The 20,304-nt window shown below is 53.1% G+C and overlaps 1 protein-coding gene across 2 annotated transcripts in view; it reads left to right on the plus strand.

Moving 5' to 3' along the window:
* GRID1 (glutamate ionotropic receptor delta type subunit 1) overlaps positions 1-20,304 on the plus strand; it is a 729,341-nt gene that overhangs the window by 203,970 nt on the left and 505,067 nt on the right. For both annotated transcript variants that reach the window (XM_077124708.1, XM_077124709.1), the window contains one exon: positions 16,052-16,257. In XM_077124708.1, coding sequence (XP_076980823.1) covers positions 16,052-16,257 — 206 coding nt within the window. The remainder of the gene's footprint in view (positions 1-16,051; positions 16,258-20,304) is intronic.

The following is a 20,304-nucleotide window of genomic DNA, read 5'->3' on the forward strand; positions in this document are numbered from 1 at the left end:
CCGAGAAGTTTAAAGCAGGCGGGTTTATTCCGGGGCAGAGCTCACCTAACCCAATAGGGAGAGAGGTGAGTCTGCCCCTGGGTGATGGTGTGGGCAGTTTTTAAGCAAGCGGGTCAGGTGATGTGAGGAAGGGGCGGTCCTCCGGAAGTCAGGTGTCCGGAAGGGGTGGTTCCGGAAGTTATGTTGGGAGGTGCGACACAGCCTCCGCAGCTCCAGTTGCGGTGCCCTTCCCAGTTCCCCCCACGCAGCAAGAACCATCTTTCATTGCGTAATGCAAACACCTTCCCCACGTAGATTTTTTTGAGTTGCTACTCTATGACCGGCTCCATGCTTGGGTTGTGGATATGCAAAGCACTCGGGGGTGCTGACCACCGGACCCACGACCAGAGACAGTAGGTGCTGCTGTTGGGATGAGCGTCTCAGATATCCAGATCTTCCCAGCATCAGAGAGAAGTCATCAGCCTCCTGGACACTGTGCTGTGGCCCTTGGGGCTTCCATGGACTGTTGTGGTCTTTCTTCCAAGGCAGCGGGGTGGGGTGGGGCACAGCCACCTGGCTTAGCCACTGTTCCTTGAGCTGTGGAACCCTGGAACTCAGGTTCCTTCTCTGAAATTAGGAGTAAGAAATCTGCCCTCCTAGGTTGCTGAGAGCATGTGTGCGGGCACACACAGAGCAGGTGCTCCATACAGGGGCTCTCGCAACCCTGCTCCCCGGGGCTCCCCCGTCGCCAGCCGGAGACACTGCCCTTGGGGGCAGAAGGCACGGACTTGTCTCTGGCAGCCCAAGTGCTTACTGCTGAGGCCTTGATCATGCCATTAGTCCAGTTGTCTGCATTCTCCTCGGAGCCCTAAAGCAGCTCTGGCATTTCCAGGGCCTTCTGGTGGCTGCTGACGGATGGCACTGCAGTCCAGCCTCTCTTGGGGTGGGCTCGGGCCGGTGGGAGGATGTGATCAATCAGCTCCGAGGATGGTATTTGGGGAAGGAATGTTCAAATTATATTCCAGAACTATACCCTGGCTACCCTGGCTTTCACCCTGTGCCCCATCTGTAATCCGGCCGAAGGGTTATGGGGGACGTGGCTAAGTTCTGATGGATGGCCTGGCAGTTCATTAAGCCTGCGGAGGCTGGCAGAGCGATTTCTTAATTAATATAGATGTGGGTTTAATTTTGTGATTTAGCAGACATGTTCAGATGCCCGGGTTTGCTCCCAGCGTGGCCTGGCTACCCAGCTGGGGATCCAGCTACATCACTGTGTCCTTGCAGAGTTCTGCCCCTGCTGACACCCCACCCAGATGTGAATGATCTCTGCCACCTCTTTGCTTTCCAGTGATCGAAGGGAGGCATGGAGCCTCTGTCTCCAAGGACACGGGGGGAAGCAGTGTAGGCTCCTTTTTGGGGCATCAGCTCCCTGTGGCCAGTGGAGGGGGTGGAGAGAGGGGAGCGGGTGTGCAATGACTTCAGCTGGTAGCAGCCTGCGCTGTCCTTCCCAGGGGGTGCGTGTAGTTTCTGACCATCTGGGTGAAGGGAAGGGAGAGGAAATGCCGGTGTGTGTAAAAGAAGGAGAGTGTATGTGTGTGTGTGTGTGCTTGATTGTGAGTGTGTGTATGTGTGTGTGTTGAGTGTCAGTACCCATGAGTGTGTGTGAGTATGTGGGTATGAGAAGCATGAGCATGCGAGTCCACCTGTGTGTGTGTGTGTGTGTGTGTGTGTGTGTGTGTGTGAATAGGTATGAGTATGTCAGCAGTACTAAGCTGGTAAATGTTTGACAACCTGCTCTCCAAAAAATAAATCGCCTTGATTGTAGCGTTTGCTTCCCCCCTGGTTGATTTTGAGCCACTTGATGTCAGAGCATGGAGGTGGTGGAAGGAGCCTGGGAGCTCGCCAATATACGGTCTTGCCGTACAGATACGAGGCATGAGCAGTCTTGAGAGCTCAGAAAGTAGTAAAAGGTAGCAAAATAATTGGGAAGTGATGAGTTTTGAGTATTTATCCATTATGTTTTTAATATGATTTGATAGTTTATATAATTTAATTGATAGTGGCTGTCTTTAGTAACCAGCTGCAAAATTCCTGAAAATTTCACAGTAGGCTCTCATGAGCTGGTACAGCTGGCTCCGGAATGCAAATGTAAGAGTGAATGTGAGTATATGAGTGTGTTCAAAATACGGGTGTGTGTTCGTGTGAGTGAATGTGGGTATGGATTTGGATGTGTACATGCGTATGTGTGAAGATGTGAGTATGCAAGTGACTGTGTATATGTGTGTGAATGTGTAAGTACGCACACGTGTGTGTGCGTGCACGTGGGTGAATGTGTGAGTATGCAGGTGAGTAAGCACATGTGTACGAATGTGAGCTATGCAAGTGAGTGAGGATGTGTGTGCACGTGGGTGAATTTGTGAGTATGCAGGTGAGTAAGCACATGTGTGCGAATGTGAGCTATGCAAGTGAGTGAGTATGTGTGTGCATGTGTGTGTGTGAATATGTGAGTGTGCAGGTGAGTGAGCATGTGTGTGCACGCATCGGGTGGAGGAGGGGAGGTGTTCTTTTGCTCTGGCATCAGGCCTGGGCTGAGCCATCATCTCCCAGGGCTGAGTGTCTCCGGCCGCTACCTCTCTGCCTAGTTCCTGTCCCTTGTCCTTGTTTGCTGTCCTCTGGCCCTGGGTCTCCATTGCTTGCTCCATCCTTGCTTTGCTCTAAGATGGGGAAGGACCCTCCTATCCACTCCAGTGCCCCCACCCCGTTCAGGGTCCTACCTGGGCCCTGGCTCTGGTTTCCCTCAACCCTGGCCTTGGCCCTCCAGGCCGCACCCCCTACAGAACTGCCAAACTAACTTTTCAAAATCAAACCCCCTTTCCCCGCCCAGGGAGCATCCATGCTGCTGGGCCTCCTTCGGTGCCTTCGTGGTCTGCACTGCCCGGGGCTCCAGCCTTATCCGCTGGACACCACGGAAACCCCTTCCTCACGCCTGCTCGTTTACCCTGAGGGATGCCCACCCATCTGCCTGCCTGGCTCCTTGGGCCCATCCCCAGGGTCCTTTAGCAGGGGGCCCAGCCCTCCTCCCTCCCACCATGCCCATGGTGCCCTCTGAGACAGAGAGAGTTGTCCCTAGACCTCTCTTCTGCTGTGGGATCCTTGAGGGCAGCAGTGTGTTCCAGGATGTGCTCGTGCTGAGCTGGGAGAGACCCCGTGGGCTCTTCTCTGTGGAGGTGAACTGAGGAAGGGGGCCTTGGGGGATGGCCTAGTTGAGTCCCATGGTGTGGCCTAGGTCCCTGCTTGGGTTGACAGGGCCTCTTCAAAGGCAGGTGTTTTTAATGAAACCAATGACGCCCAAGTAAAATTCCAAAGAGTAATTATGTAAATTAAATACATAAGTTAAAAAACATTTGCTAGGAGGTCAAGGGAAGCTGCAGGGGCTGAGGGTCTCAGGAGGGGAAGGTCCCGGCAGGTGGGGGGTGGTGGCCGCAGGAGAGGGCAGGGCCCGCTGTTTCTGAGCCTCTCCAGGAGCTTTGCCCCCTCCTGGGTGTTTTGTGTATAGCATCCTGTCCGCCCCTCCCAATAGTCCTATGAACAGAAGTCCATCTGCCCATTTTACAGACGTGGCAACTGAGGCTTGGACAGGGTAAGGGTTGTGCCCAGGCCGGGGACAGAACGTGGGTGAGCCCATCTCCCATGTGTCAGGTCCTAAAGCCCATGCTCCTTCTCAGAACCTACAGCAGGGCAGCAGCTGCTCCAAGCACCTGGGCTACAGACATATAGCAAGGCCAGGGGGGTGTGGCCTGGGCAGGGCGCGTTGAGGGAAGCGGGGCATGGGAGGAGAAGAGGCAGGGGGCGCCCTGGGGCCTGGGTGAAGAGGAAGGTGTACTGGGCATGGGCAGGAGGGAGCGCTAGGCTGGCGTGGACCGAGAAGAGGGAGGAGTGTGTGTGGGGGAGTGTGAAGCGCATGGGGGTTGAGGCTTGGGCAGGGTGATTGCACACCCGGGACTCACCCACGGCAGAGCCTTGGTTTACCTCGGGAGGGGTGCCTGGCGGCCTGCAGCCACATACCCTGGTTTTGGCTTCCTGGAAGACCAGCCCCCACCCTTCCTTCTGTCCTACTGCTTTTTCGCGAATTCCAGGACTATCAACCAAGCTATCCTCCGGGGTGGGGCACACCATTCCCCTCACACCCAAACAGAACCACCAGCCGCCTCCCCAAACGGTCCCTTGGGCCCCACGCAGCCTTCGAGCCTGATATTCCCTTTGACCTGGAATCTTCTCCCCTCCTTCGTCCACCTAGAAAATGTCTCTCCATCCTGCAAGACCCAGCTCCTGAACTGCACCCTGCAAAGTCTTCTCTGAAGACTTTTCCTTCTCAGACAAACGCTGTATGTACTTCCCACTTTTCCTGGTACCTGCCTGGAGTATTGCTTGCTGGTCTGCTTTCCTTTCGGTTGCTTGAAGATGGGACAATGTCTGCTCCTTCTCTTTAGCATCCAAGACAGGGCACACCGTGGTTTGGGCACCAGGCAGGCACAGGTGTGAGCAGTGAGGCGCCCAGTGGGGCCAGTCCCACAGCCTTGCCAGTGGCGGGGCAGGCAGGGGTACAGGGACTGGGGAGCCTCAGATGCACCCGAGGGTCAGGAAAGCGTGCTGGGTGGGGCAAGTCAGGAGTGGGGGCAGCAGACAGCGTCCCTGAGCCAATCTAGACAAGTCTGCAGGAGTGAAACTGGGGATGCAGGGTTGCTTCCAAGACCCCACACTCAGAGTTGCTCTTTCCAGGAACGTGGGCTTTTCCTTAGAGTGATAATTTACAGCCCTAATGAAGACGCTGCATTTCACAGGGTAATGCCAGTTATTAATACTGATTGTAAATTAACCGCTGCTAATGGCATGCATCAGAATTTCATCTTCTTGCCATTTTTTTGGAGGGGGGTGGGGATGGGTACGTGGTCTGGGAATCGAACCTGGGTCTCCTGCATGGAAGGCGAGCCTTCTACCACTGAACATCTTGCCATTCTTAAAAGCTCGGCTCCTGCACTTGACAAGTGGACTGTGTGGTCTCTCTGGAGCTGTTTGGCGTGGCCACTCAGTAGACCTGGGATGAGGTGAGGGAGGCTGATGTCTTGGTGTAGCAGCGAGGGCAGAGCCTTTGATAGATCTGAGTTTGAATCCCTGCTCTGCTACTTGCAGGCTGGCTGTTCTGAGCTGCTAGCATGTCTGTGAAATAGGTGTCATCTGGTAATTCCCTTTTGCTCGAAGCTTTGGTGAGGGGCATGGGCAGGTGTGTGTCTGCACATGGTGGAAGGGACCTGCTTCCCTTCCTTCCCCGGTACCTTGGACTCCTTGGCTGGATGTGGGGGAATTGTTCTGGCTCCGGAGTCAGAGGACCTGGGCTCCAATCTCATTCCTACTTTTCACTGGCTGGATGGACCTTACACCAGTCATTATGCTCTCTTTGCCTCTATAGTCTCACCTGGAAAATGGGGGAGCAGCAGTTCTTATCTCATCAGGTTGTCCTGGGAAGTAACTGAGGCCATATATGCAGAGTTCTTACATCATGCCTGGGACAGAGCCAGATCTCAATAAGAACTTGTGTTATGATTGCGTCATCCTTTTAGCTTGTGGCATTGGTCCAGCAGTGCCATGGGAGATAGGTCATCTAGGTAGGCCATTCACAAAATAGCAAAGCTCCTTGGAAATTCAAACATGGCTGTTTGGGGTGAACATTGGCCTTGGAATCTTTCAAAATTAGAGAGAAATCCAGTAGAGCATCCTTAGCTCTCATCTAGAACTTAGGTCATTGCTCTTGTTAACTGTGTGGAATCAGTAGAGGGACTCAAATTATCTGGTCTTCACTTTTCTCATCTGTGAAACTAAAGCATTCATTGTAAGAAAAACAATGAATGCTTTAGTTTCCTGGCTGCTGAAGCAAATACCATGCAATGGGTCAGCTTAATGGAATTTAATGGCACAAGGTTTTGAGGCTAGGAGAAGTCCAAAATTAAGGCGTCATTGAGGTGATGCTTTCTCCCAGAAGACTGGCATTCTGGAGCTGGCTGCTGGCGATCCTTGGTCCTTGGCTTTTCTTCCACATAGCAGCGCACATGGTGACCTCTCCTGGCCTCGCAGGGTTCCATTGATTTCCGGCTTCTTCCTTTGGCTTTCTCTCATGTGTCTGTATTTCATTCCACTTATAAAGGATTCCGGTAATAGGGTTAGGACCCATCCTGGGTCATACTTCATCTTAACTGAAGTAGCCTTATCAAAAGGCCCTATTTACAATAGGGTCACACCTACAGGAATGGATTTAAGAACATATATTTTTTCTGGGGTACATAGCTCCAAGCCACTGCGGCGTCTAAACATCCAGCAGCTCGGCGCAAAGGGATCTGGCTTCCTACCTTCTGGGAACCAGAACCTCTCTGGGGCTGGAGGTGGGTCTCGTTGGCAGGAGGGGTCTAAGGAGCGGAAGGTCTTGCGCCCTTCCTTTGGGACCATTTGGAGGCCCTCTGGGTGCAGGAAAGAACCCTGAGGAAATGCCAGTCTACTTCCTCATCCTGAAAAAAAATACATCAGAAGCTAGAGGACTTTGAAAATCGTCCCTCTGAATCTTGGAGAAAGAACTGCTAAAACCAAAACCAAATACCCTATAAGTGAAAGGTGATGGGTGCATCAAACTTTATTTGTGAAAATTCTAAGAATTATTAGCATATTACGTATTCTTTAAAAATATGATCTTAGTTGACTAAAGGGAATTGCAAATCAAAGTGACTATTTATTGCAATGGGAATAAGGGACCTGCCAGATTACAAAAAATATTGAAGGAGCCAGACATTTGAAACATGAGAGACAGCAGTAGATAAATACTGTGGAATTTTAATCCAAATACTGGAACCCAACTCAGAACAGAAGTTGGTGAAGAATTATTTTATAAACCCATTTTCATCATAACATGTGTAAAATGCAAATTCTGATCATTATGTAAATTAGTTACTCGGTGTAATTTACTTAATTCAAAGCACTTAATGCAGCGTGGTATGTTTTTTCCAAAGTGCCAGAGCAGACGTTTATTTTAAATTGTTTTTAATCTTGATCTTCCAGCCTGATTATTTAAAATGTTTTTCCCTTGTGTTTATTATTTTTTTTAATGGAAAGGAACAGAGCTTGGTGAGAAATGAAATATGTTATGAACAGCCGAAGCCCTCCCTTGTAAGGTCTCCAGAGAAGGGGGCGTGGGGATGGTTCACATGCGGGTACCTGAGTCTGGAAGGACACGCGCGGGTGTGGACGGATGCCCCCTGTAGACGCACCCACCAGGAATTATCTGGCAACGTATTTCCTTTGTAAAGTCTCATGGCTGGATCTGAAGCCTGTTGGAGCAGGAGGCTCCTGGGTGTTTTCTGCTCCTGTTATGGGCAGAAATTAGTTCTCTTTCTCAGAGTATTTTCAATGACCCACCGTCCCGGACCTTCAGCCACTTTGAAACGTTGGAATTCCCATCACGGCACAAGGGAGAGCTGACCTTTTTAGTCTCCTATTGTGCCATCTGTGTGTGGGGTTGGCGCCTCCCTTCTTGATAAGTCTCTGGAACAAGAGGGAGGATTTGCTCACTTGGGAGCCCCCCCTTGGGGACTCAGAAGCCTGGGAGGGGGCTGCTGGCTGAGCACAGGCTGTGCTTGGCGTTGGCTGTCATGGGTGCCCCTGGCTGCAGGAGCGCCGGGTGCGCATGGGGTGGGGTGGGGGGTGGGGAGCCCCGTGCAGATGGAGGGACTGGGCTGGGAGGGGTGTGGGGTAGGATCAGAACCCACAGCCCTGGGGGAGAGGGGTCCCCAGGTCAGCGTCTTGTGAGCTACCCCCTGAACTCGGCCTGGCCAGGTCGCCATGGGAAAGGTTGGGTCAGCTTTCGGGGGCCAGGAGTGCCACTCTGGAGGACGCTGAGAGCTAGGTAGGCTGTGACTGTGTCCTAGGACAGAGGCGGCCTCCCTCTCAGGCAAGACCCCCTCTGTGAGAAGGATCGGAGCAGGGTGCTGTGCTGCTGAGGGTGGGGAGACCCCACCTGAGGGTCTTCCTGCTCCCCTGAAGCCAGCTTTTGCCTGAGCCCTGGGGGGTGGGTGTGCATGCTCTGGGGCTGGGGTGGGGGGTGAGCTACACCTCCGTGACAGGGAGGGGCCCGGCTTGTACGTTCTGTGGATGGGCTGGATGGGCCACGGTCGGCGCTGCTCCTCCATGTGCTGAGCTCATGGGAGCCTTGTCTGTGCCTGCCTTTCTCCCAGAGATGTCCTCTATACGGCTTCATGGGTCAGCTGCAGTGCGTCAGTTCATTCATGCAGTGTGGTCTGCTGAGTGCCTGGAGGTGTGCCTCAGGGAGTGACCAAGAAATGGCAGGAGGAGCTGTGGTCAAGTGGCGGGGTCAGTCTTGCCTGAGGATGGGGAGCTCCTTGAGGACAGGGCTGGGAAGTTTTAAAAGCCTGCGGCTCTGATGCCCAGCACAGGTCCTGGCCTAAAACAGTGCTCAGGACATACCTGCAGATGGAAGGAAGGAAGAGAAGGAGGGAGGAGTGGAGGGAAACACATAGCTGGGCAGCTGAGATGTGGAGAGAAAAGGGGTCAAACGGATTCTGGGCAGAGGGAAGTGGCATTACTTTTGATTCGTACCACAGGCAGGAGGGGTTTGAGATGCCCTCTCCCCTACAGAAAGATCCAGCTTCCATCACAGCCTGTTTCTTTTTAATTTTTTTTTTTGTATGCTGTATTACAAGGGTCACATTTCATTCTTTTTCCATGTGAGTATCCCGTTATTGCGGCACCATTTGTTGAAATTTTGTTTGGTCTTTTCTTTCTTTCTTTGCTTGTTTTTTTCGGGAGGTGCATGGGCCAGGAGTCGAACCCAGGTCTTTCCACATGGCAGGCAAGAATTCTACCACTGAGCTACCTTGCACTCCACACGCCGCCCTCCAGAACCTGTTTTTGCAGCTGCCCCTTGCCTATGACAAAGACGGTGACATTTTGAGTTGGTGGTGGGGAGGGGAGTGGGCAGGAAAGGAGAAGTGCTTGGACAGAGGTCTTGAGAATGAACTTGAATTATGGGTAAACTACATCTGGGAAGAAATTCAAAGCGTATCTTTGGAGGCCAAATAAGAGAAAAAGAAAAAGTCCATAGACTCAAAGTTGGGTTTCAGCCTTTGGAAAACTTTCCAATAATCCTCCAACACTTCTGACTGTGAACTCCTGGCTGTGAGGCGGCCGCCTTCATACATATATATGTTCATTACAGATGGTAAAATATTCTTTATAAGTACTATCTGTGCTGGGGCCTTTCTTGGAAATTGGAAATAGTAGGGGAAGCAATTTGAAATGTGTTCTTTCGTTCCGATTGCTTTTCAGGAAGAAAGTATTTAAAATACCCAGTGACTCTGATTATTTTTCCAGGAGTGGGGGAGCACTCACAGCTATAACCTTAAATTAACCGCGCCCCCCCCCCCCAAAAAGCTTTTGCCTGGCTTCCTGTTTTCACCTGGGAGACCTTTGCATCACTTGGATACGTGTTCATTGTGTGGTTACTGGCATTGGGCTACGCTGACCTTCAGGCTGAATCTTGCTTTGGTTCAGTTGAGTCCTACACGCTTTTACTGCCCCGAGGCTGTGCTGAGGCCCTGGAACCCAGGAATTGGATAGAAAAATGAGGTTGACCTGGCCCCTGCTTCTCGTGGACACTAATTGTTCTATTTGATGAGGGCATTGATTACTTCTGATTAGAAGCATCTGACGTGGTCTTGTGGGCAGGTGTATTAACAGGTCTTGATGGCGGGATAGGACCTTCAAATTGGGAACATCCAGGCAAAGGGATGTGTGTATGTGTGTGTGTGGGGGGTGGGAGTGGGGGGTTGTCTAGGGAAGGGCGAAGAGCTAATTTCCTTGGAGCACAGGTTGCATAGTTGCTGGTGGTAGTTGAGGAGATGGCAGGACAAAAATAAAAACAAAGAGAACCCTGGGGCCGGAGACTCTCTTAGGCATCAGGCTGAGAGGTATGGAGTTTGGTTTGTGTACAGTAGTGAAGTCTCCGGAAGGCTTTGTTTGCTCCTCATTGATTGATTGATGCTTTTCAGGGCATCAGCGTCTTGGCCTCTTTTCCGTAGTCTTGGGTGTTGGTCCAGAGTTCTAGGGGAAGGAGCAGACATGCACTTTAGAGAGAGCATTCTGCTGGAATGCATTGGAGGCTGGATGCCGAGGTCAGGGGGACTTCGGAGGACACTTGTGGCATTCCAGGGAGGGGACCACGGAGCTGGGAAAGGACAGTGGAGGTGGCTTTGGGGAGGTGAATGCGGAGTAAGCGTCAGATGTGGGTGTGCGTGGTGTTGTCTTTCTTGGATCCCGACCGACGGGCAGCAGCAGGGACTTGAAGGTGAGCATGATGGGGCGTGCCAGCAGAAAGCACAGAACAGGCTGAGGAGGTGCGCGGGGGGCTTAAGGAATGGTGTCTTAGTTTGCCTGAGCTGCCATGACAAGTTCCACTCAGTGGAATTTATTAGCTTAGACACCAGGAATTTATTAGCTCATGGTTTTGAATCCTAGAATTCCAAAATCAACGTCGGCGAGATTGTGCTTTCTCTCCCCAATTTTTGCTGATCTGGTGCTGGCTGTGGCAGCCCTTGGGGTCCCCTGGCTCGTACCTCTGCCACCATGGCGATGTCCTCTCCTCTCTTGCTTCTGTGATTTCCGGGTTCCCTTTTAAGGCCTCCAGTAACACACCCTCCTTTGGTTGGGCCACACCTTAATAAAAGTAACATCTTCAGAAGGTCCTATTTACAATGGGTTCACACCCACAGGGGTGCAATTAAGAACAGGTGTGCATTGGGGTACAGAATTCAGTCGGCCGCAGGAGGAGGCTGGGGAGCAGGTGGGAGCAGGAGGGCCGCCTTCGCAGGGACCGTTCCTGGCCCCTCGCGCCCAGCATCTCCCTCCACCAGTGCACTCACCCTGTTGGAAATTCTCTTGTCTTCCATTTGTTTGTTTGTCCTGGCCTGTTCTCTAGCCCCTGCAATGTGAGTTCCATGACAGCAGGAAGGGCTCGTGGACCTTCTTCCCTAGGAGAAGGACAGATGGCACAGAGCAGGCTCTCAGGAGGCGGTAGGGGACGAGGGGACGGGTGAGTGTTGACAGGGAGCAGCCAGGGGCTCTTGGCCAGCTCTGGGTGTTGGAAAGATGTCTGGAGGCTGGATCCCTCGAGGGCCCAGCATGGGGCGGGCTGGGGGGAAGCCCTGTTCTTCAAGAACCTGTTTTGGGGAATCAGCACCTCCATTTCCTCAGAGGAACAGCCTTGTCCCTGTCCCCTGAGTCCCGGCGCTTCCTCCTTTCTTGGGGGAGAAGGAATCCTTCCTCTCCTGTCCCCACTTAGGCCTCTTTCCTCTAGCATCTCCCCACTGCCTCAGAGGGCCAGGGCTGGTGCCACGTGGGGCCCAGAGGTGCCCCCCAGCTGGCTCCCTTCCCCGGTGGGGTGGGTCTGCTTGGGGACAGCTGCATCAACTGTGGTGGCCGGACCGGGCAGCCTGTGCAGGGAAATGTCTGGGGAAGGCCTGGCAGGGTCAACCACTCTGCTGCCTGGGGGAGCAGCCCCAGTGTGCTCTCTTTCTGTCTCCCTCTCCCTCTCTCTCTCCATGCTGTTAATCTGGCCCCATCTCCTCAAGTGCAGCTGAGTAAGCGCTTCAGAGGGCCGAGGCTAGGAACTGACCTTTTCAGCCAAATGGGAGCGGACAGTTGTAGCCCAGGGCCGTGGCCACTGGGAGAGCCACCTTCAGCCTGCATCAGGTATTCCAGGTGTGAGGCGCCAGGTGCTGACAACGAGCCCAGACTCTCTGGTGGCTCAGTCCCACAAGAGGCAGCCTGGATGGAAGCTGGAATCGCAGCCATCGGGCTCTGTGTACCATTTGTCTTGTGGGTACTGGGGGTGGGTGTGTGTGTGTATGACTCAGGAGAGTGGCTGCCTGCCCCCAGCCCCTCATATACCCCGAGGAAGAGAAACAGTCTTATGTGTTGAGATGGGTCTAGGCAGAGCCACCCTGGGGAAGGGACTGGAGGGGCTTCCTGTCCCCAGCCTGAGAGGACCAGCCCTCCTGGCATGGTGCATGATGTCCCCTGGAGCCATGCTGGTGGCCCTGCCAGACCCACAGACCTGTGTGCATGCACATGGAGCCAGCCTGAGCCCTCCTGAAGGACATGCTCAGGTAAGCATGCAAAAAAGTCACACTTCTGCAGACCTGATCCATCTTTGCCTTGTGAAAGACACTTGCCTAAGAAGGTGCCTGGGAGAGGCGTGGGAGCTGCTGGATGGTGGGTTTCAGAATGTCAGCTTCATGCCTGCCCCTGGGTGGGCTCTTAGACCCTCGCCTGCTCTCCTAAGGTCTGAGCACCAGTGTATCGGAGCCAGGGCCAGGAGGTAGTGAGGACTGCTGGTGTCCGGGTGAAAGAACAGGGCTGAGGAAGCTGTCTGTGGACACGTGGCCTGGCCTCGAGGCTGGCTCACACTCTGCGGTCTGGGGACAGTGCCCAGCAGAGGTGTGGGTGGTGCAGCTATTCAACCTTACACTTAAGATTTCATAAGACACATCAGATAAAATGCATCCAATTACCTGGGCTTATCAGTTAGTTACTGCTGTGAAACCAACTGCTCCGTAAACGCAGTGGCTTAGAGCAGTAGCCATTTATTATTTTTTTATGAGTCTGGAGGTCAGCTGAGCTGTTCTGCTCCGGGCCCAGGCCTGTGCCTGCTTTCAGCTGGCCTGTGGCTGGGGGGGCTGCTGGGGCTGGCTCAGTCTTCTCCATGCGTCTCTGACCTCCTTCCAGCAGGTCAGCCTGGGGCTGTCTATTGCAGGGTCTTAGAGAGGAAATGAAGATGCACCAAACCTTATTCAAACCTCAGGTTGATATCGAGTTTACGGTTGTCCCACAGACCGGAGTAGGCCACGTGGCTGAGCCCAGAGTGGGTGCTGGAGGGGTTGTCAGAGCCACGGGCAACAGTGTGGGCAGAGGGGCCCAATGCTGGGGGCCTGAATGCAGCCAGTCTCCCATATTTGGTGACGACATTTGCACTGGGCTGGGTAAAATGCGGCTTCTTGGGTGGTGCAGTGCAATGGAACTTTCTGTGATGATGGAAATGATTTATTTCTTCATTGTCCAGTGTAAGAACCCTGTGTGGCTATAGAGCACTGGAAATGTGACCAGTGCAACCAGGGAACAGAGTTTTATTTAATTTTAATTAATTTCAATAGTCAATGTGCCTAGTGGCTACTGGATAGGGGTGGGGAGGGGCAGTCCTGGTCCAGGTGGAGCTGTTGCGTGCTCAGCCCCGGAGCCCACTGCTGTTTTCAGCTCCTGCCCAGCATGGAGGCCTTTCTGAGCTAACATTTGGTGGGTGTGAGCTGTGCTGTGTTCAGGAGGGGCAGGGGCTGGGGCTGGTACTAGCACTGAGGTTTCCTAGTTGGGGGCCCCCTCGCCTTGTTGCATTTCTGTACCTTGAGGCTCCTTGGCACATTTGCCCCGTTGCTCCCTCTGATCCACCAAGAAGTGCCAAAGAACCTCTCCTCCATTTTTCTTTCAAGAGACTTTGGGGCTCCAACTCTCCAGGGAAGGCCGCTGGGGATTAACTGGCCTCTCTGTAGATCGAGGGGTGCTCACAGCCCAGGGCCCTGATGTCTGGGGCCCAGATGCACTGCACCATGGTCCTTGCTTATTCCTCTGTGCCCACTCAGTGACCTTGGGGAGACCTGTGCAGGCCACCTTGTCCTGGTCCTGGGCTTGGAGAAGATGCCCTGGCAGCTCCTTGCTCTCTGGCTTGATGGGCAGGGCACTCTGTGCATGGGTGGGCTGGCGGGTCTGGGTACATGGCTGTGTCTCAGGGAGGAAGGCTGCTGATGTGCGAGCGTGTGGCCATCATGGCTGGCCTTGCATGTAGGTGCCACAGGCGTGAGGCCAGTCACACGGTTCCCACCTCCAGGAGACTCCCAGGTTCTCATTTGGGCATTACTGTGCCCCTTGGCCTGGACTGGTTAGATGGCTTCCCTGCACCTCCTAAGTGTAGGCCCCAGAGGCAGAGCAGGTGAAAGTCATAGGACTTAGGCTTTGCATTGAAGAGCTTCTCAATGGGAAGTGAAAGTGGCTGTGAAAAATGGTCATTAGTGATTTTTAACCCCCATTTTACTGATGAGCAAACTGAGGTGCAGAGGTTCTGGATGATTTACCTGAGTGTTTAACAACTATTCTAAGTGTCAGGGTTCCCATCAGGCTTGCAGACTCTAGTCCTGGGCTTTCCCCTGTGGTTGAGAACAGGGGCTGTGCTCACAGCCTCCCCCCAACCCTCATACCCCCAGCCATAACCGCCTCAGTGCCCTGCTCTTTCCCTGGCCCTTTGCTTGAGTGTCCACAGTGGCCCTTGTTACAGGCTAGCTGGACCTAAATTTCCTAGAAGCCTGAACGCCCCTGCAGCCACTGCCTGGTCCCAGCACACGTGGAACCCGATGCATTGGTGGAAGGGACACAAAGCTGAAGTTTGGGAGCAAAACTGGTTGGAGAAACACAATCTGGCTGAATTAACTGCGTTCACTTTGATTTTGTTCTCAGTGGCTGGATGTGCCAGGGTGAGCCACGGCAGTCCCCCGGGCACAGGCAGCATATGTGGCTTGTGGAGTCTGGGGCAGGCCTAGGGCAGCCTGCAGAAGGCCAGGCCCCAGGCCCCGAGAGCATAGTCAGGAGGTGTAGTTAGGAGGTGGGACTTGCCTCTGGGAGATGGGATGTAGGCAGGCCAAATTAAGGACATCCCATGCTTTGACGAAACAGCCAATTGGTTGAGACGTCAGGCTGCAAGTAACAGAAACCCAACTCAAGTTGGCTTAGGTGAAAAAGAAAGTTGATTGGCTCATGGAGTTGAAGAATGCAGGAGAAGCAGACTTCAGGCTCAGATGGATCCAGAAGCTTGAATGACGTCCACAGGACTGAGTCTTGCTTTTGGACGTACTTGCTATAGCATTGGCTCTGTTCTCAGGTGGGCCACCTTTTAGGGGAAGACAGATGGGTTCTGAGAGGAGATTTGTGCACTAGTTAAAAAAAAAAAAAGCACTAGCACTTCCCATAGCTGGAAAGTATAGATTTGGGCTCCAGACTCGCCTGGGAATTTATTACAGCTCCCCTTGCTCGTCTCTCCCCAGACTCATGTCCTGTATCATGACAACTGCAGGGAAAAAAAGTGTAAGTTTCTTCTCCAGGTGCTTCAGCCGCAGGACCCAGAATCTTGTCTCAATGGACCACCCTGGGTCATCTGAGCATCCCTGAACCAGTCAAGCTGTGACATTCTGATGGGCCAGGCTTAGGGGTGACATCCCCGTGGAAAGAGAGTAGGGGAGTGCTTCATTAAGAAAAGCCAGGGTGCCGTCAGCATGGCAGGAGCCCAGGCCTGAAACAAGACAGGGTCCCAAGCCTCAGGCTTGGGTTCCAAGAGCACAGGGCATTCAGCCACGGGCACAGAGCAGGCGTCGAAGGCTCAAACTGCGCCATGCCCTGAGTCTACGCCGGCTCAGTTCAGGGCAGTCGGTGGCCCCAAATGGCCAGGGAGGCTCAAGGAGCCTGAGCTTTGGAGAGCAGAGGGAGGTGAAAGGGAGCAGGCCAGAGACCACCAGCAAATGTAACTCTGCAGACAGAACTATGAGGTCTGGGCCTGCTGGATGAAAACAGTAGGGAGGGAAGTAGCTTTTATGGAAAAGGAGCTTGTTCTGGCCTCAGGACCAGTTGGACAGCGGGCTGAAGGCTGTTGAGGGACAATGGGACTAAATTGGGGTCCTCTAACCTCTGCCCATTGAAGCAAACTCAAGCCCTCTTGCCTGCCCACCTCAGCAATATCCTTGGTACATCCTGTCTCCTGGCCCCAGCCCAGGCCTCGCCGCCGTCTCCCGTGGCCTCAGAAGATGGTGGAGATTGTTCGTGGCCGCACCCTGTGCGATTGGGGAACGTGGGACTTGGACACCCTCCCGTGTCCCCTCCCTCTTAAAGACAGACTCTCTTCTCTCCTTCTCCTCCCGCTGCTCAGATATCCGTGGCCTCCAAAGCTTTCTGGACCGGGCTTCGCGGCTGGGCCTTGACGTGTCTTTACAAAAGGTGGACAGGAACATCAGCCACGTGTTCACCAGCCTCTTCACCACGATGAAGACGGAGGAGCTGAACCGGTACCGGGACACGCTCCGCCGCGCCATCCTGCTGCTCAGCCCCCAGGGAGCCCACGCCTTCATCAACGAGGTGGGTGAGCGGGCGCCGCGGCTGGCTGCCCCCGGGGAGTGCAGCAGAGCCTGGGGGGCTGGGGTGGGGGGGCTCCCGGGGGCTGCAGGACGCGATCCATTCATGCTTGACCGCAGCAGGCCTGAGGACGCACGGCTGCTCCGCCCCTTGTGGCCCACAAGGGGCAGAGTCCCAGCCAAGGGTTTTGTTCTCATTGAATCCCAGACTCTGGGAGGCTGGGGGGCAGCCGGTGAGGAAGCTTGTTTACAAGTCCGCTGCCTGAGATTTCTGCGGAAAAATTCTGGCCCGACATTATATATATATGTGTATACATTGCCTATTAAATTTTCCTCTCTGCTGACAGGTGTTAGCCTCTAGGGATAAAATAAATTTCCAGCTCTCTGCTGAAGAGGTGGGCAGCTCCACCTGGGGATTTGTTAGCACCTGGAGAAGATGTCTGCTGCATTTTGTTAAGTGACACATTGTGCGTGTGCTTATTATTATTATCATTATTATTGGTGTCTGGACTAATCAGCAGCTTTAAACACCTCTATTAGGGGTTAGGAACTTCTAAGGAAAAGCACAGCCAGCAGTTAAGCCAAGAATCCGTTCATGTGAGAACAGATAAGCACGATGCATGGTATAAACTGGTCGATCGGCGGCAGCTCCAAGGGGCTAATGGCAGAGGGCTGAGGAGCCAGAGTGGGCGGGTCTCGGTCTGGCCTGGATTCGGATGCTGGGGGCATGCTAGGAGTGCATGGACCGCGTGGACGGCAGGGTGACCGAAGGCTCCCGCTGTTTGCCTACACAACCCCAGTTCCCTCGTTGATCCTCTCTGATTGAAAGTAAAATGAAGTGCAGGGCGGACTCATACTAATTCCATTTGATGGGCTTTGCTTGCTCATCCTACATCTGCCTTCAATTAATTATTACTCACAAGGCCACCCCGGGCCCCAGGAACCAGCACGAAGCCCTCCGCCCAAGAACTTCATGTTCAGAACGATTAATTTGGTGCAACTGGCTGGCCGCGCTGGCAGGATGGGATGATCAGACGCTGGCCCACTGGTGGGCAGCAGGCAGCGATGTCCAGGACACGTTTACCTGGACCAAGCAGTTCATTTCAGTCATGGGCAGCCTTGGATTAGCCGCGCTAGTGTGTCTGGACTTTTCTCAGAATCTTTCCAGTGATGCGTTTGTAGAAGTCTGACCTGCTAAGTCTCCCCAGCCAGGGTCTGCTCCAACAATGGTGCCAATTCCTACCATCCCAGCTCATTCTCACCGTCTTGCCTCTCTCCTTGCTCCTTTTCCTCTACTGTGCTGTTGAGCTTGGGAGTGGAGAAACACTGGCTGTGGAGTTAAACAGATATGGGGTCAAGACCCAGCTCCCACACTCATGGTTTGTGCAACCTTGGGTGACCATCCCCCACCCCCAGCCTCAGTTTCTTCATCTGTAAACTGGGGATGAAGGAAATGGCAGACATGAAGCAGTTGGCACCGGCTTCTCAAGAAGCAGCTGTTCTCTTTTCACCGCATGTACTGATGCATTTCTCTTCCAGATGAATTCAGCTCCTTCCTCTGTTTCTAGGCCTTTGCAAGGATTTGACACACAGCCAAGACTGGTAGCCTGAAAATATTATTTCCAAGTGGTTAACTATGTAAACTCCAGCTCCGCGTTGGCCCACTGCCTTCCTCTTCCCCACACCGCATTTGGAAAGCCTTTGCTTTGCTGGGTGGGGTGGAGCTGGGTGGCTCCTACAGATGTCACCCTCAACGTGGGATGAGAGTGGTGGGCGCTGGGGGTCGTGGCCGGGGACTACAGGAAGGAGGGACCCTGGGTCTCAGTGTAAGGCCAGCTGCCCTTTCAGCTACCTTCAGCTGCCACCAGTGAGCATCTCTGTCCTGTGCCCTGCTGGCAAGGACGCTGTTGTGTCTTGGGGCCACCACCCACCTGGCCCTCTGTGCATGTCCTTTCACCCTCACACGGTGCAGAGGTGGAAACTGAGGCCAAACATATTAGATGACTTGGTGAAAGTCACACAAATAGCCACTAGGGGGGCAGGACTTGAGCCCAGATCTGGTCTACTCCAGGGCTCCCCGCCCATGCTGCTCTACTGAGAACAGAGAGCACAGGTTTTTTACATGCACTATCATGGGTAAAATAAGGCTGTGCTTGCCTTGTGCTTGCTCAACCGCCTCTGGCTAGGGTCTGGGAGGTTTTAAGGATGCATATGTCCAGAGAATGTTAAGGGAGCATCTAGTGCAGCTCATAAGCACAGTGGGGGAAGGACCATGGGTCTGGATTCGAGCATCAGCTGGGTGGCTGGCTGGTCCAGCTGCAGGTGCCCTCGGAGGGGCTGAGGCTGCTGTCCCTGCACAAAGGTGGGCTTTCACTGCCCAGGGAGATTGTCAGGGATTCTGGAGCAGAGTAAGTCAACCTCTTCTTTGCTATGACAAATGATGACAGATGATGTTTACAGGGGTGACCCAGTCCCAGGGCCTGTCCTGAATTTTATGGAATGCTAAACCATGTTACAGGGATGTAAAAAGGCCTCCTAACCCCCAGTATTGATGATGTGCCCCTCTTGGGCTCTGCAGGCGACGGCTTGGACCAGAGGGTGGGGTGTGGCTTAGACGGCTCCCCTTGCCCAATGGGTGCAGAAGATGGAATCTGCTTGAGCTCTTTTACCTTTTATTGGTGCAAATCCATGGCTAAGGCTGGCATGTTCACCGTTATGAGGGACATGTTCCTCCTCTTGATGGTCAGGAACCCACCTGGATGTCGATTTGCTGTGCTGGGATGCTGCTTCTTCAGGCGGGGTCCACGGCACGTGTAGCAGTTGGAGGTGGTTCTCAGCCTGGTGGGCACAGGGCGTACTGGCCCCCAGCCCAGGGACCTCCAACTTGTGCAGGGGCAGCTGGACACGGAGAGCCTGACCTTGTGATGGGCACAGGGAGCTGCAGCTGGCAGAGATACCGAGCCTCTCTGAGCCATCAGGCTCCCCTTGGAGAGACTGGGAGAGGGGGCGAGGGTGAGGAGGTGGCAGCACTCTATGCTCTCCTGGTGTCAGGGGCTGCTTCCAGGGGCAGCCGGGGGCTCGGACCCTGGAGGAAGCTCTTGTCCCAGCAGCACCTGCTCTGCTCTGGGCTTGCCTTGGCAGTGGAGGTCTCTGGGTGTGGGAAGGAGGCTCTTTCAATCACCCTCTGTATTCATTTGTTAAGCTGCTGGAATGCAATATACCAGAAATGGAATGGCTTTTTTTTTTTTTTCGGTTTTAAAATTTCTCTATCTTTTTTTAAAATATATTTTTATTGACAAAACATAACACTATACAAACACGAACATTCTAAATATATGAACATTCCATTCTTGGTATGAAATCAGTGACTCACAGTATCATCATATAGTTGTATATTCATCACCATGATCATTTTGTGGAACATTTGCATCACTCCAGAAAAAGAAATAAAAAGAGAAAAGAAAAGACTTCTACATACCATACTTTTTACTGCTCCCTCTCATTGACCGCTAGTATTTCCATCTCCCCAATATGATTTAACCTTTGATCCCCCTATTTTTTTTTCTAAAACCTTACCACTCCCATTCATTGATCATTAGTATTTCAATCTACTCAATTTATTTTAGCATTTGCTCCCGCTATTATTTGTTTATTTTTAATCCATATGTTTTACTCATCTGTCCATACCATAGATAAAAGGAGCATCAGACACAAGGTTTATGGAATGGCTTTTACAAAGAGGATGCAATAAGCCACGTGTTTACAGTTCTAATGCCTTGAAAGTGTCCAAATTAAGCTACCAACATGAGGTTACCTTCCCTCAAGAAAGGCTAATTGTGGCCTGGAACCCCTGTGTCAGCTGGGAAGGCACGTGGCTGGTGTCTGCTGGTCCCTTGCTCCTGGGCCCCATTGCTTTCAGCCTCTGTTTCCTATGAGGGTTCCTCATTTGGCGTCTCTGGGTCTTCGCTTAGCTCTCCAGGACAAAACTCGGTGTCAGCATCAGCCAGGGCCAGAGGGTTCTCTTCAGGTTCTGGCTATTTCTGTGAGTGCT

The sequence above is a fragment of the Tamandua tetradactyla genome, chromosome 13, assembly GCF_023851605.1.
Source record: "Tamandua tetradactyla isolate mTamTet1 chromosome 13, mTamTet1.pri, whole genome shotgun sequence".
NCBI lineage: Eukaryota > Metazoa > Chordata > Mammalia > Pilosa > Myrmecophagidae > Tamandua > Tamandua tetradactyla.